The following is a 14,886-nucleotide window of genomic DNA, read 5'->3' as shown; positions in this document are numbered from 1 at the left end:
TTCATAAACTAAAACTGGAAGAACGATATCGTCGTCTTCCCCTTTACGTACCAGTCAAAACGTTTGCAAGGATGTTCCCTAGTCTTTTGGTGATTGTGATTGTTTTGACTTCAGCATGTCTGGTACATGCTCAACTTACTTTACCAATCTTATCCGATCCGTCATTCAAGTTACTTTCAGGTGAGATAATAGTATCACAACAATTGAATTCATGGGGTGTAAAACTTGGTCCCATATCTTTGAATCTAGGCTTAGATTTAAGCTCTCTTGGCTTATCAAAACGGCAAGAAAGCAGATCAAGGTCATCGCAGAACGTGTCTGTTAAAGAGGCGAATGAGAAGAGATTGTTAGGTCTAGATCTTGGGTTATTGAATTTGGGGTTGAATCTTGGTGGAACAAAGTCGGCGATCACACAATCAACGCAGAGTCAAGGTCAAGCGAAATCAAAAGCTCTGATCAATCTCGACCTAGGTGTGGATTTATCAGATTTAGATATTCTTAATTGGGGCGATGGTGATAACGTCGTTAAAGGTGAAAGAGGTGATACTGAGGTGAGTGCGCCGTGATTACTTCTGCCAATGGATGGTTTGTAAGACCGTAACTGATAGAAAACAATACTTACTTGATACATTGTACATAGTGGTTCACTTATATATCAGTCGGTACACCACCTCAATCCATTCCAGTTCTATCCGACACTGGATCAAGTGATTTATTCATCTTTGGACCTGATTGCGTATCATGTCAGTTAAGTAATCATACATATTACGAACCGATAAAATCATCGACTTGGACAAACGGATCTGCATCGTGGATGTATGGATATGCAGATGGATCAGGTGCGATTGGGTATACATCGTCAGATGTCATTTCTTTCAGTGACGACGTCGGTCTATTTTCGAAGAGCAGTTTTAGTACAAATATGAATTTTGCTATTGCTACTGAAGTTGTAGGAAGTGATTTCGGTCCATCGAAAAGAAGTGGTGTAATGGGTTTAGGATTAGATCCAATGTCCACCTTACCTTCAAATCAAGGATCAACACTTTTCTCAAGATTAGTTAAATCAAACTCATTGGTAGAGAACATATTGGGAATAAGACTTGAAAAAGGTCAACAAAACCAAGGTGTAGTCACTCAAGAAGGTGGTGGACAATATACATTAGGCGGTATAGAAGAGAATTACGTAGTAGGAGGAAGAAATGGTTTGACCTGGACCAACGTTGGAAGTCAGAATTACTGGTGAGCAAGACGATGCACATTCGCTACAACTATCTCCAGATGGTATGAAGCTGATATGTCTTGTTTTGGGGCAAAAGGGGTATAACGATGGAAGATGTATCTGTCGGATCCCAATCTGCTCTGAGTCAAGATACAACTACGCCAAGAAGAGCTATTATCGATACCGGTGTGAGTATACCTTGAATCGAAACTCCATAGCATCCTCCACGGCTGAGTCGGTGTACTGATCAGCTGAGTATAGACAACTTTAATCATAACGTCTAACACTGCTTCATCACTTATACACGCTCACATCTTTGGATCATGGCAAGATCCGAGATCATCAATTTGGTATATTCCATGTACGACTTCATACCCATCTACTGGAAATGTGTTTTTCACCATATCAGGTAGGAAATTTGGTGTTCCGATATCTGATTTAGCATGGAAGAAAAGTTCGCAAATTGATGGAATGTGTATTTCTGGCGTACAAGTAAGTTACTCCTTTTTTAACCTACAGAGCATTGATTCGAGTAACTGTTACTGAGCGTTTTGATGTTTACAGGGCGGTATGGAAGGGTTCACTGTTTTAGGTGATATGTTCATCAAGAATCATTATGTCGTTCTTTCTTATGGAAATGATGGTAATGAGACACAAGTTGGTCTTGGGGATAGAACCGATGTTGCACAGATTCTGTGAGCTTAAGACGAATAATTTGGGGTAGGATAGCCAGATAGAGAGAGATTTGCTTGCTGGTCAAGGATATGTACAGGAGGAATGCTCTACACTTGACATGAACATTGGTCATGAACTTGGACTGTCCACGAACGCTATGATCGCAATTCCGCATGTACCTCATCGTTCAAGGTAGTAGTCAAGACGACTGATAGTATTGCTCCAAAACGCTGCTTACTGTTCCTCTCGATCGATCGTTGACCCTTCCTTTATCTTGATCATGGATGATTGGTGTCCTGCCAAGGAATGAAACAGACTCAATTCAAAGGATGCTATTTCCTAGTTCTAGACTTTCGATCACCCTCCATCGACGGGTTGTTGATACAAAGGCGTTTCAACCCTTTTGCGGCAGTTACTTCCCTCTCCCACATGCATCAGCGCAAGCAAAATGAGGAGACTGTACGGCCAAATATAAGTCTGAATCGAAACATCTCATGTTCTCATCATACATTGAAAATTTCATTTGCCACTCCTCTATTGACGATTAAGCTGTGCTCGGTCAAGATAACCGAATAACAAGTTTACCAGCGATAACAAATAACAAATTAACAAAAGATACCATCCGACGTGAACATCACTTTTCATAAATTCCGACTCCAACCTCAGCATCATTACGAATACATCATCTCAACGTCATACTTTGTTCGAAGTAAAGTATAAGCTTCGTATATCTGATCGAAGATCCACAGATGTGCTCAATCTCGGATCAATAGATCTCCAATTAGATCATGTCATTATCCAATATGACATATCGTCCACAACCTCCATCATCAACAACTTCATTTACACCACCATCAATGAACGAGCGAGGACAAGGTGAAGGATCATTACGTAGGATGCCTTCTGCAAAAGATATAGCCACATCCTCATCAACTTTTGTCAGTCCGTTAACTAGGTTAGAAGTGGAAGGCAGGAGCGCGAGAAGTAGAGTGAGTTTTTTTTTCAAAAAAAAACCTACTTTCACCCTCAATCGTATTGCATATACTCTCGATCAAGTATGAAACTGATATAGCATACAGGCAAACTCAGCATCGAAACCTAATGGGTCAACATCATCGCCAAACACGTATAACCAGTATCAATCACAATCACAATCACAATCACCTCCACCACCTCCTGTCCCAGCATTAGAATTCGGTAACCTCTTTCGAGATTCAAGATATTCAGTAGATTCACTTAGTACAGTTGGATCTCGCTTATCTATAAATTCATATTCAAGCTTTGATACCATCAATCAATCTCATGAAAGTTCAATTAACGATGATGATGATGATGATGACGATGGCTACGAATCACCTTCAACGCCAAAAGCGTCAACTTCGACCCAAGGGAAATCGTATTTTGAACAACAACAACAAAATAGAAAATCATCTCCCACAAGAGGTGAATTGCAGATGAACGACATTGGAAAGACGAGAATGCCCTCTTCGAATAGTCACACAGCTATAAAGGTATCGCCAGCTGATAAAGCTCTTACTCCAAAAAGAAGTTTTTCAGTCACATCCAGACGTGCTCCACCAAACCCAAAATCAGGTCCTGTTCCACCTCAACCGCCCTCTTTCTACCTGTCCCAGAACGACCAACCTATCTTCAACTTGGGTAATGTCCCACCAAAAGGAAGAAACAGATCAGTATTAGATACACGCGCTCGAGAGATTCCTGCGGCTCATCATGCTCATGAAAGAGAAGTCACGTTGGATTCCGCAAGTGTGCACGGGGAACAAGGAAGTGATTGGGGCGATGACGAAAGTCAATTCGAATGGGTTGATACCGAAAACGCACCAGAAGCTACTAATGGCGTCGACAGCTCACGAGGTGGGGCAGGAACAAGTCCGACCAAGAGATTATCGAGATTGGTGAAAGCAGCTGTCATTGGTGGAGGTATTGATGGACAAGGACCAAAGAGACTGAGAAAACCCTTGGTGATACATCGTAGAGCACCGCCGCCACCACCAAACACCACTCCAGCTTTACCATCATCACAACCAAATTCTCCAATAAGAAAACAGAGTAGCTTAACTCCTATAATACCCCAACCGACAGCGATGCTGCCTTCTCAATTACCACATCGATCAGGCTCGCTTCGTGCTGCATCATCTTCAAATACTGCTCGTCGACTACCGGTAAACAATCCAAACATCCATCAGCACCCAGGATTCACCCGACCTCCACAGGAAGCGGATCTATTCATCCCTCCTCAAGCGCCTTTTGCTCATCCCCTGAAACGTCCGTCACCCCTCATGGTCCCAATGAAGGTTGACGATGGACCGACCTCTCCGATGGGAGATGCAGATTCTCGTCGCTCACACATGTCATTCCAATCTGTCGCATATTCGTTCTACGATTTAGATGGAGAACAATCGCCAGCAGCGACACCTAAAGCAGAAGGTGAACTAGCTTTCCCGCATGGAAAATACGTCAAAGTGTCTGCCTCCGCCTTGGAAAGAGAAAGGGAGATCAGGATTAGATCTGATTCTGAGAGATCCAGAGGTAGTGGCGATGCTGGGAAAACACCGGAAGATTTTGTTCATGCAGGTATTGAAGCTAGGGGTAAAGGGGATTTAGCAAAAGCTGCTTGGTATTTTATGAGAGCTGCTGAGGGTGGTAGTGCGACTGGAAGGATGTATTGGGGTGAGTCATAAGTCTGCTTGTGATTGTGCAATTTCAGCTTATCCCTCTGTTTGATGTAGGCTTATCACTTCGTCATGGATGGGGAGTAGCCCGTGATGATAAAAGGGCCTTCGTAGAACTTCGTCAAGCATGTGATGATACGTTGGCAGAAGGTGCTTTGAACTTCCATAAATCACCTGGACATGTCAAACTGACATCTCAGCAGAAGAAGGCAATGCAAGTGAGTTGACACCATTGGTCTTATCGATACGACCATATAGAATATCAAGCTGACAATGAACATCAACAGAAAGAACTTTCTTTGGGAATGTTTGAAGTCGGGAATTGCTTTCTCGAGGGTATAGGAGTGAAAAAATCTCCTGAAGTAGCCATAGCATATCTCAAATTTGCGGCTGGAATGGGTGATGTAGCTTCCCAAGAACGTGGGTACTACAGAACATCTCAAGGCAGATGCTCAACACTGACCTCATGTATGTAGAATTGGGGTTCATATTGTCCAAAGGATCTCATTCTATCAAGAAGGATATGAAAGAAGCATCTAAATGGTACAGGATGGCTGTGAGTCAGATTTATCGACACTGTTTACACATCAGGGTAGGAAGCTGATTTTGATTAGATTGCAAATGGATCAAGCAATACTTTTGGATTAGCTTGGATCTGGAAGGTGAGTGTATCCTCGCATCAGCTGATAAGTATTCGCTAATGATCGGTATATGAAGGATAAATACATGAATCAATCTTAATGATAACGAACTTTACGACAAATACGAACATATGACGACTTCTTGGCGTGCTCGAATGTACTTTTCCCACGAATGAGATAGATCTGATGAAGACCTGATGATGGACAATCGCGTATGAGAAGATTATCTGGAGATGAATGTCATTCTATATCAGACAGCTATACGAAGCATAGTTGTAAAAGATCTAGGGTAGATGTATGTAACGACGCGTGACGACGATAATTCTAATCTGTGCAGACAGGAACGAAGGTCCTCACTGGATTCTGCGATTCTCAGTGTTTCAGCTGCGACGTAGATTTGTGAGAATGTACTGGTTGAATATGAAGCGTGGTCCAATTGTCAAGCTCTATATATACTTTTGTTTGTATTATTGTACACTGAATGTGCAAACAGTTGACTGGCTCTTGGAAAGCATGGTTGAAGGTAAAAAGCCCACGATATGGCATGAGGGCGTTGAAATTGTTGGTAGTTTCATCTTATTGAACATGGACGTCAGTATCGCGTGGGCTCAATCTCAGCGGACTACCGAAATTTCCTATGCAGCTGTGTATCTCGAATCCAGACCTTTGCGTGATCGACTAATTTGCTGTGACGTCGATTCCCTTATTTTTCTCAGCATCAGACTTCACAGACGAAGAGGAAAATCAATCGCGTACTAGGTTGTGCTGTTGTAGCGTTCCGAAAGATTGATTCAGAAGAAAAAACAAGTAAACAAGTGAACACTCTGAGTTCAGGGAATTTTAGGCGACTGCTTTTCCTTGCATACGATCTTTGATCGGTGTCAGTAGAGAGAGATATCGTTTTGTATTCCCTGAAGAAACGGGGTTCTGTTTATGTGCAGGAACGATATACGATATACACTCTACTTGCTCCTTGTCTTCTTCGATTGAACGCCTTTTTCACATAATCTGTGTAACTTGTTCAGCGTGCACATGGGATGAGATATCTCATAAGAATGCGCGAATGATTTTCTCTTCATTCAGGGAGGCAATTGTCATTCCCGGTCCTAAATATCTCTGTGCGCACTACTCGTAGAATACTAGAATAGTAGAATAATATAAATCGGCAATTTCTTCCAGAATTCACGTAAAAGTGATGGGTATACCTTCATATGTGATAAATCACTTTTCCTTCTTCGTCAAATGTGACGGTTTGTTTACTTCCAGGTGAATATTAGCCTCTTTTGTTCCTACCTCTCGAATGCTCAATAATTAATATCTACGCACATACCAGAAGGACCACAAGAATCCCATACGTAGCTGTTTTAGCGCAAGGGAGGAAGTTGAAGTGAGTGCATGAAATGAATAAAATTCAGAAAATATGGCACATAACGTACAACCAGGCTTCTCTCTATACAGTTCTAGTAAGTGTCAAATCACACTGTTATACTCACTATTCACTACTCACTACTACTACTACTACCGTACCTGTCCTGTTGTTTTGCTGTTTGCTGGGGGTTTAGATGTTTGATCTCTACTAACAGGAAATAACAACTTTAAATTCTTTACATTGTATTACTTGTTATGATTGGTCAAGTTTGTTTGGTTTCCTTTTAGAACCTTTGTTTGATCATCTGGTAAGGGAAAAAAAGAATCGGATTCGATTCTTCCATCAATCTATCTATCTATCTATCCTTTCTTTATCCTTTTCGAAATACTTGCAACTCCTAGTCATATTCGCAGTCGTGGTTACAACATCATATTTCTCACTATAGTCATTCTTTAATATTTATATATATATATACACACACCACAAACCCAACTGGACTCGACACACTGAGAATCGACAACGAACAGATTCAAGAAAGAACTAGAGGAAACAAACGAAATCAACAAACAAGGCAAAGCTAAAATACTAGAATAACAATTCCTCACTCACGCTTCTCTCTATCTCTTCGCAACAATCAGACTCGCCTACTATAATACGTGAAAACAATAAGAACGAAGTAAGAGAATCTACAATGGCGGCTGTCGCAAGTAGACACGAAGACCCTTCAGGATCATCTTCGAGGCAACCTACAATAAGTAGAAAGAAGACGAGTGGATCAAGCTCAAAAGATGATGCGAAGATGATCGGTCAATGGCGGATAGGAAGGACAATCGGTAAAGGAAGTTCAGGTGAGTGAAAGCCTCCTTCTTGACCTGGGACGGACGATCCTAATTCGCGTGTACTTGTCAATAGGTCGAGTGAAGATTGCCAAACATTCAGTAACGGGGAAATATGCAGCTATCAAGATTGTACCTAAAGGTTTAATATTGACCTCGAGAATGTCAATGTCCGAAGCTGGTGCAAGAGCAGATAAAGTTTTATTAGGTATCGAAAGGGAAATCGTCATTATGAAATTGATTGATCATCCTAATGTATTAAACCTGTATGATGTATGGGAAACAAGTTCTGAATTGTAAGTTTCTCCTTTGCTCTCATCGAACAACGGTATTGATTCGATCGATCATTTTGTCTTTGTTAGATACCTCATCATGGAATATGTACCTGGAGGGGAATTATTCGATTATTTAGTTAAAAGAGGTAGATTACCTATTTCAGAAGCATTGCATTATTTTCAACAAATCATTTTAGCAGTAGATTACTGTCATAGATTTAATATCTGTCATCGTGATTTGAAACCTGAAAACTTACTATTGGATAAAGATAAGAATATTAAAGTAGCAGACTTCGGTATGGCAGCTTGGGAAGCAGGTGAAAGAATGTTGGAAACTTCTTGTGGATCGCCTCATTACGCCAGTCCTGAAATCGTTGCTGTAAGTTGAAATCATTGTACGATTACAGTATCGCAATTACTCATTTGGCTTGACTTACCATCGTTTTCGGATATAATAGGGAAAAGCATATCATGGTTCTTCGAGTGATATTTGGTCTTGTGGAATCATCTTATTCGCTTTATTGACTGGTAGATTACCTTTTGATGATGATAACATTCGATCGTTATTACAAAAAGTTAAAATCGGTGTATTCGAAATGCCTGATGAGATCAAAGATCCAGCAAGGAACTTACTTAGTAGAATGCTGGAAAAGGATCCAGAGAGGAGAATCACCGTAAGTTCTCCCCAGTCACCTTTATCTTACATCTTACATCGTCATGATTGACTAGTCTGAGAAAGACTAACACGTTTTGATGCGATCCTGCAGATGCCTGATATCCTTCAACATCCCTTTTTCGTTTCAAGACCTGTTCGACCCATCCCTGGCAGATCACTTGTATCTCCTCCTTCTTTGAACGAAGTGGAAAGACCAGTAAACTCACCTGACGAAATCGATGCCGATATCATGGGTAATTTAAAAACCCTCTGGTCAGGTGCAACAGACGATGAAATCATCACTGCACTCATGAGCAGAGAGTGAGTTTTACAACCCCCTACATGCGATTGTGCAAGATGACCGCTGACGTACACAACATCTTACAGGAAAACTTGGGAAAAGGCAATTTACCATTTATTGATCAAGTACCGTAATAAACATCTCGAAAATTACAATATGGATGACGAGGAAGATGTTGAGGCAAGAGCACGTCGACATGCTCGAAAGGCACAAGTTGGATCACCAGCCAAGAGAAAAGGTGGTCCACCTACGCAAGTATCCAACAAACCTAAACTCGCACCTTTGGGTGAGAACGATACGATTGAGAATACACCTGTTATACGACCTCAAGCGCCTACACCTAAAAAGGCTTTGGGCCAATCAAACGTTGCTGAGGATTCACCTGTGTCTCAAAAGATTAATGGTAAATTAGCACCTGTTCGATCACCTATTGGACCTAGACCACCTTTATCCAACAGAGCTTCTTCAAACGACTCAAGCAGTGTACATCAAACGCCTGCAATCGTATTGCAAGAAGCTACACCAACGAAGGATATGCCACCACCTGATTTCGTTCCTTCATCTTCTAATCGACCTAGATCAGAAATCCTTTCTTCTCCTACTTTACCTGGGCCTGAAACTCCTCAATTACCACCAATAAACGCTCCAACAATAGCTAATCAAACATTGCAACATTTCTTCAATGAAGTTGCTGCTCAATTAAACACGATGAACATTCGTTCATCTGTAGCATCAAATTCTTCGACTACCAGTTCAGCAATTTTGGGTACGGATTACCAATCATATTTAGCTTTTGCTGGTGGTGCCACACCCAATAGTAATGGAATGGCATTGCCTCCAATGGAAGAAGGCGCTGAACAATTTGCAGATGCAGATGATGATGAGACTGAAGCGGACGTAGCTTCTATTCATTCAAATTTCACCGCCTCAGGTTTAGGAGGTCCAACTTCTCCTTTAGTAGGTTTAGGTCTAGGTGGTCCACCACCACCTTCGCATGGTGGCAGACCTGGTCTTTACCCTTTGGTTACACCAGGAAACAACAACACTCAAAGATGGTCTTATGCTTCTTCGACTGGATCTTCTCATCGTGGAACATCGGGTGGATCTTACGTTCCTGTTGAATCACCTCAGATATATTCACCAAACCCTAGCATCAACGTGAATCTTTGGGATAATCAATTGCCTCATCCTGTTCAAGCACCTCAACCTATCTTTCAAGCCGAACGACCTGCACCTATACCTCCTCCCAGAGCTAATCGACCAACTCCGATAACGAGGACGACTGTTCCTTCCACTCCTGCTCCTCAAACGACAGAAAGTCTGTTACCTAGAGATGCATCATATGTCATCATCGATGGTTCCGATATGGCATCTGATCCTTCAATATCTTCATGGTCAACTAAATCTTCTGGGTTCAGAGCTCATAGAGGATCAGACGGATTTGGTATGTTGAAAAAGAAGTCTAAAACAGTGTCGATCGATCCCGTTCCTTTCGGTGGTAACAATGATTTACTGGGTCCGGCATCAGCAACACCTTCATTCGCTTCAACCAGTGGCGGCAGTATGAATGGAATTTCACCAAAACGATCGTGGTTTAACAACTTGTTCTCCTTCAAAGCTCCTGCTTGTACACTCTTGGCTCACGATAACATCTCTTCCACTCGTGACAGGGTTAGAAAGATCTTGACTGATCAAGGTGTAAGAGTCGCGTTGGTTGAAATGGATGGTATAAGGGGATTAAAATGTCGTTTGGACGAAATACGTGATCCTGTTAATGGCAATCAAAGTGTAGTGAAAGGTGTTAGGTTCAAGATTGAATTTTCAAGAGCAAATCAAGGTGCCGGCCAAAGTTATAATACTTTAGTCACTTTGACCTTGGAGAAAGGTGCTCAATCTTCTTTCAGGAGTAAGTCTTAACGCCATGCTCCTCGTCAGACTTGTTACCCCACGGATCCAAACTGACGTATCTTTGTCTGTCTATCCACTGTTAGGTGTCTTTGGGAATTTGAAACAACACATTGAAAGCTCTAATCCAATAAGACCGACTTCTACATATGTGAATAGATCACCTATTCAACCTTCAAGTGCAACTATACCATCACATCCTCAACCATTACTTTCTGCACCTCCAGTAAGATGGACTTCAAGTGCACCTACCACTCCTGTCGTACAATCTTCACCTAGGTTCGGTGATCAAAGAACAAACTTACCTACTACTCCGCAAAGTGTACAAATCCCTTCTTCCATAAGGTTCTAATTCATAAATTCTATTTTTCAAGTATATCTTTCGTTTCTTTCTTTTCTTGTTCTGCATCTCCCTATATTGTTTCCATATTCTCACATTCCATATACCATCTCATCCTATCCACCATTTGACACGAAGACATCTACCTCATCTCACCACATCAATTCTTCCTCGCACTGCCTTTACTTTGTTACCTCTTTTCCGATTGGATATTGAATATTATACGTATATTGCCATGGAAAACAAAAAACAAAAAAACATACTCTATTCTACCGTTTGACTTCACTATATACAATAACAATACAATACGCAATACATGACATGACATGCAATGATATACGCCCAAATCAGATGAATTTTGTAATCATGCTCTCTCTCGTGGAAAGACTGGACAAATTCAACCATTTGACTATGATGTCACTAACACAAGTTTGGCGTATCTTGTGATACAGGCAAAAGCTTGCTCCATGCGTAATGTTCAAGTATCCCTCTTTCGTATTTCAAGGCAGTTGCCTTATCCGCCCAAAGGAAATCCATCATAAAATCAATGCATACAACCTATTATAAACGTGTTTTTTTTTCGTATCGTTTTATCGTATCAAGTCATTCAAGTTTTTTCTCGTATCATGGTCCTGTCAAAGTCGTACAAATGGTGACATATGTTATCAACTGTTTTTATGTATTTGTCAAGAGACCAGAGTGTAGGATATGAAGTATCACCAATGAAGATAATAATAATGAGATGCGATACTATAAGCGGCTCTTTGTTTCATGGTTCATCCAGAATTTTGTTGCTTCATGTCACCTCGGCTCATTTATGATGGGGGTGTACTATGAAGGCTTCCTATTGTTGCTGTTGATCGTCGGTAAAAGTTCGTTCGAACCACCACCTGTGTCAGTTGAGGTGGTGACATTCTCACCTGATAAATCGTAAGCAGTGGCAGTACTTGAACTTGATGATCCCCCGATTCCAGCGCCATCATCATGTTGTACAGGTTTGACTCCCGGTCGATGTGATTCTTTGATTGTTTCCGTCGACGAGTTCGGTGGTGGAGGTGATGAAACGGTGCGTTCGTTCTGATTGACATGATGATATAATCATAATTATATAAGCTATCATTCGGCAAATCCACTTTTATCCTTTATTTGGTTCCGATTGTTCTTTGCCTTACGTTTACGATGCATAAGGACTCAAGGATGAGAAAGACTTACTTTTCGAGTATTCAACTTGAACCCTTGCTTGGCGAAATGTTCTGCTAATTCAGTGGGTTTAGGTAAAGGTGGGACTCTGAGTTTTTCGTTGATTAGCACCTATTTTCTTTGTCAATTGTTGATAAGCATGACTCACTGTCTAGGTGAATATACTCTGAAAGGCTGACTTTGACATTCTACTAGACAAGGCGCGGGTACACCTAGATCGGGAGCGATTGCCGTGAGATCGAAACATCTAAATCTCAATGAGTATGTTCCTTCTTGTCTTACTGAGAGATCCTATTTGTGTTAAAATAAGTATATCAGCTTCTGCCTGTTTGAGGGCATCAGGTCATACATTACTTACAGTGAAGAGAAACCATGTGCCCATTCCACCTTCAGGAGCAGGAACTCTGACACCTGCTACATGTAAATTACCATATAAATTCCTCACACCTTTTGAGCCTATTATGCTGGGACTTGCGTTGGATCCTCCACTCTTGGTTCTGGGTGCAAGCGTTTGATGTTGTGAATTTGATTGTGGTTCGACTTTCCGTTTATACACATAGGGGGTTTCAACATCTTCACTTTCTTGCCCAGAATCGATGTCCATACGATCATCTTCCTGTGGAGTCCCGCTTACAGAACGAATATTCGATTCGCGTTCTTTCGAGATCATATCACGGAATGTAGCGGGAGTTGGAGGGGGATCTGGGGTCGTTGTGAAAGGAGGAGAAGGTCTCATGATTTCCAATCTTTCTCCATCTTCAAGTAAAGACACGTCACCATCTTCTCCATCTTCTTCACCATTGACAAAATGGCTTCTGTTCTTATTCTGACGTCCATTCGAAACTTGCTTCTTTGGATTGAACCGCCTTGATGGAACGGTGGATATTGGTTCTCGACTGCTTGACGAATTTACGGGTTTGTTATTGGTTGTCGAGGGTGATGCGAGTTCAGCTGCACAAATTAGATGACTAGGTTCCAGTGTACTATAGAATATCGTAATACCCAAATGGCCGAAAAAATCAACAATGCAATTCGATATAGGAATAAAACCTTTTCATGATAGTCTGTATCCCGTAAGGAATGATAATATCTTCGCGCGTCTGAATGAGGATGAATGAATGAACACTATGATTGTGATTGATTGATCAAAGATTCAAATAACGGACCTGGGATCTACTTCCTCTTCCGAATCTTCCCCTGAACTTTTACGTCTTTTACATTCCACAGCCCGAAATCTGATTATCGGTGCTGGTCCTAAAGGTCTTCTATCTTTCTCCGTTTTCCTTCTTCCCAAGACTGGTTCTTGCGCTACTGCGAGTGCGAACCTTGGAAGTGCACACCACTCCATGTCAGCTCAAGGGTATAGCAATATTTACTAAATAATAGAGTGCTATTGACTCACCTTAAGGATCTTCCTTTGAACATTCCATTTTCGACTGACACGGGAGGGGTAAATACCCAATCGAGATCATCTGCAACGACGTCAGAAATGAGCGAATCCGGTACTATTGGTATGGCGACCATTTGTGAGGCAGAAGTTGATTTACCTGTTCGAGGTATACTAGGCGGAGGAGGTGGATACATCGCTTCTAAATCGTTCTTTAATTTTTGAGATTTGGCAACTATATTATGTGTAAAATGGAAGAGAAGAGTAGATCCGTCGCAGTGGTAGACTTGAAGGAGCAATTCCTATGAAGTTGGGTAAGACAAGTGCTCGTGTATTGACTGTCTTGATGATGAGTATGAATGTCTAGGTGTCCGGTGTTTTGCTTTTCGGATTTGACTGTTTTATGAGTATTTTGTAGTTGATTCTAACCCGATGCGAATTTATAAAGTCGCAACGTATGATACCATGCAAGCGATGGATTGATCCGGTGGTAGGGGTTACAACGTATATCTATGTATGTATACACGAGATTGGGGCGTGCTTGTGAATGTATGCTCCCTGCATGAAGGCTGTTACACCTGTTCTATCGTGTATTTTGATGCAGTTGAAATTATTTTTGAAAAATGAAATGATTAGATCGAGCGTATGGTGTTCGTATGGTGGCGAAGAATGGAAGATGTAATTTACTAATGGTGATGACGAATCAGGACCAAAGTTTGTATGTGCGCGAGATAAGAGAGATTAATTCATATATGTAGTCTGTTTATATAATTTAATGATATATAATCGACAGTAATTTACAAAATGCATGTTTAGTCAATTTCTATGACGACGGTTCAATTGGAATCTCATTCGACATCTCCCCCCTTTTTTTGTGCAAAATCTTCTTCTTCAAAAACAGGTGGTGGAGTGGGAAGGAGATATAATTATATAGGAGATATCAAGATTGATTCCCACATGGAAGAAGGGAGACACACTAGTCAAGTTTCTTTTCGTTTGGCAGATGTTTCCTTACGGCAGGACCGCTGTCATGGTAAAATGCACCGGGCAAGTTTGGTCCATCGGTTTGGATGCAGGGTGCGATGATGCCTTCCCAGTCATGCCCACTCGTAGTAGCTTATTTATAATCAATCATTCATATCTTTTGTAACGAAAAAAATATATCTTTCTTCAATCCATTTTTGATCCGGTTCCTGAGTACGCCCCCCAAATATTTCACCCTGATGAAGTCTCCAAAGAGTGCCACATTCGATGACATATAAATGACATAAGACATCAAAATATCGTTTGAAGGTGGAGGTATAAAATGACACATCGTCTATATCCGATCAATGAGGACACAGCTCGAAATCGATTCATATACAGACTGAGCCTGCTAAAATATGATGTG

At 41.3% G+C, this 14,886-nt stretch overlaps 4 protein-coding genes across 4 annotated transcripts; 3 read left to right on the top strand and 1 right to left on the bottom strand.

The window, feature by feature from the left end:
* Window positions 1–71: 71 nt before the first annotated feature.
* IL334_000620 (uncharacterized protein) lies at window positions 72–1,918 on the top strand (the record flags this gene model as incomplete). The annotated part of the gene is made up of 5 exons (XM_062932386.1): window positions 72–551; window positions 641–1,239; window positions 1,317–1,407; window positions 1,481–1,711; window positions 1,784–1,918. 5 exons carry the CDS (start codon window positions 72–74, stop codon window positions 1,916–1,918), a joined length of 1,536 nt encoding a protein of 511 aa, XP_062788437.1.
* A 779-nt stretch (window positions 1,919–2,697) lies between these two features.
* On the top strand, window positions 2,698–5,328 carry IL334_000619 (uncharacterized protein; the record flags this gene model as incomplete). Its single annotated transcript, XM_062932385.1, has 7 exons — window positions 2,698–2,883; window positions 2,974–4,585; window positions 4,645–4,805; window positions 4,875–5,007; window positions 5,064–5,143; window positions 5,202–5,249; window positions 5,305–5,328. The coding sequence occupies 7 exons, from the start codon at window positions 2,698–2,700 to the stop codon at window positions 5,326–5,328; spliced, it is 2,244 nt and encodes a 747-aa protein (XP_062788436.1).
* A 1,960-nt stretch (window positions 5,329–7,288) lies between these two features.
* Window positions 7,289–10,921, top strand: IL334_000618 (uncharacterized protein; the record flags this gene model as incomplete). The annotated part of the gene is made up of 7 exons (XM_062932384.1): window positions 7,289–7,445; window positions 7,510–7,729; window positions 7,796–8,087; window positions 8,167–8,382; window positions 8,476–8,684; window positions 8,751–10,570; window positions 10,656–10,921. 7 exons carry the CDS (start codon window positions 7,289–7,291, stop codon window positions 10,919–10,921), a joined length of 3,180 nt encoding a protein of 1,059 aa, XP_062788435.1.
* An 819-nt stretch (window positions 10,922–11,740) lies between these two features.
* On the bottom strand, window positions 11,741–13,693 carry IL334_000617 (uncharacterized protein; the record flags this gene model as incomplete). The annotated part of the gene is made up of 6 exons (XM_062932383.1): window positions 11,741–11,986; window positions 12,122–12,197; window positions 12,258–12,400; window positions 12,468–13,092; window positions 13,276–13,434; window positions 13,512–13,693. 6 exons carry the CDS (start codon window positions 13,691–13,693, stop codon window positions 11,741–11,743), a joined length of 1,431 nt encoding a protein of 476 aa, XP_062788434.1.
* Between the last annotated feature and the right edge of the window lie 1,193 nt (window positions 13,694–14,886).

Source organism: Kwoniella shivajii, chromosome 1 (genome assembly GCF_035658355.1).
Source record: "Kwoniella shivajii chromosome 1, complete sequence".
In the NCBI taxonomy this organism is placed as follows: Eukaryota; Fungi; Basidiomycota; class Tremellomycetes; order Tremellales; family Cryptococcaceae; genus Kwoniella; species Kwoniella shivajii.
This window is presented reverse-complemented; position numbering and strand designations above follow the sequence as displayed.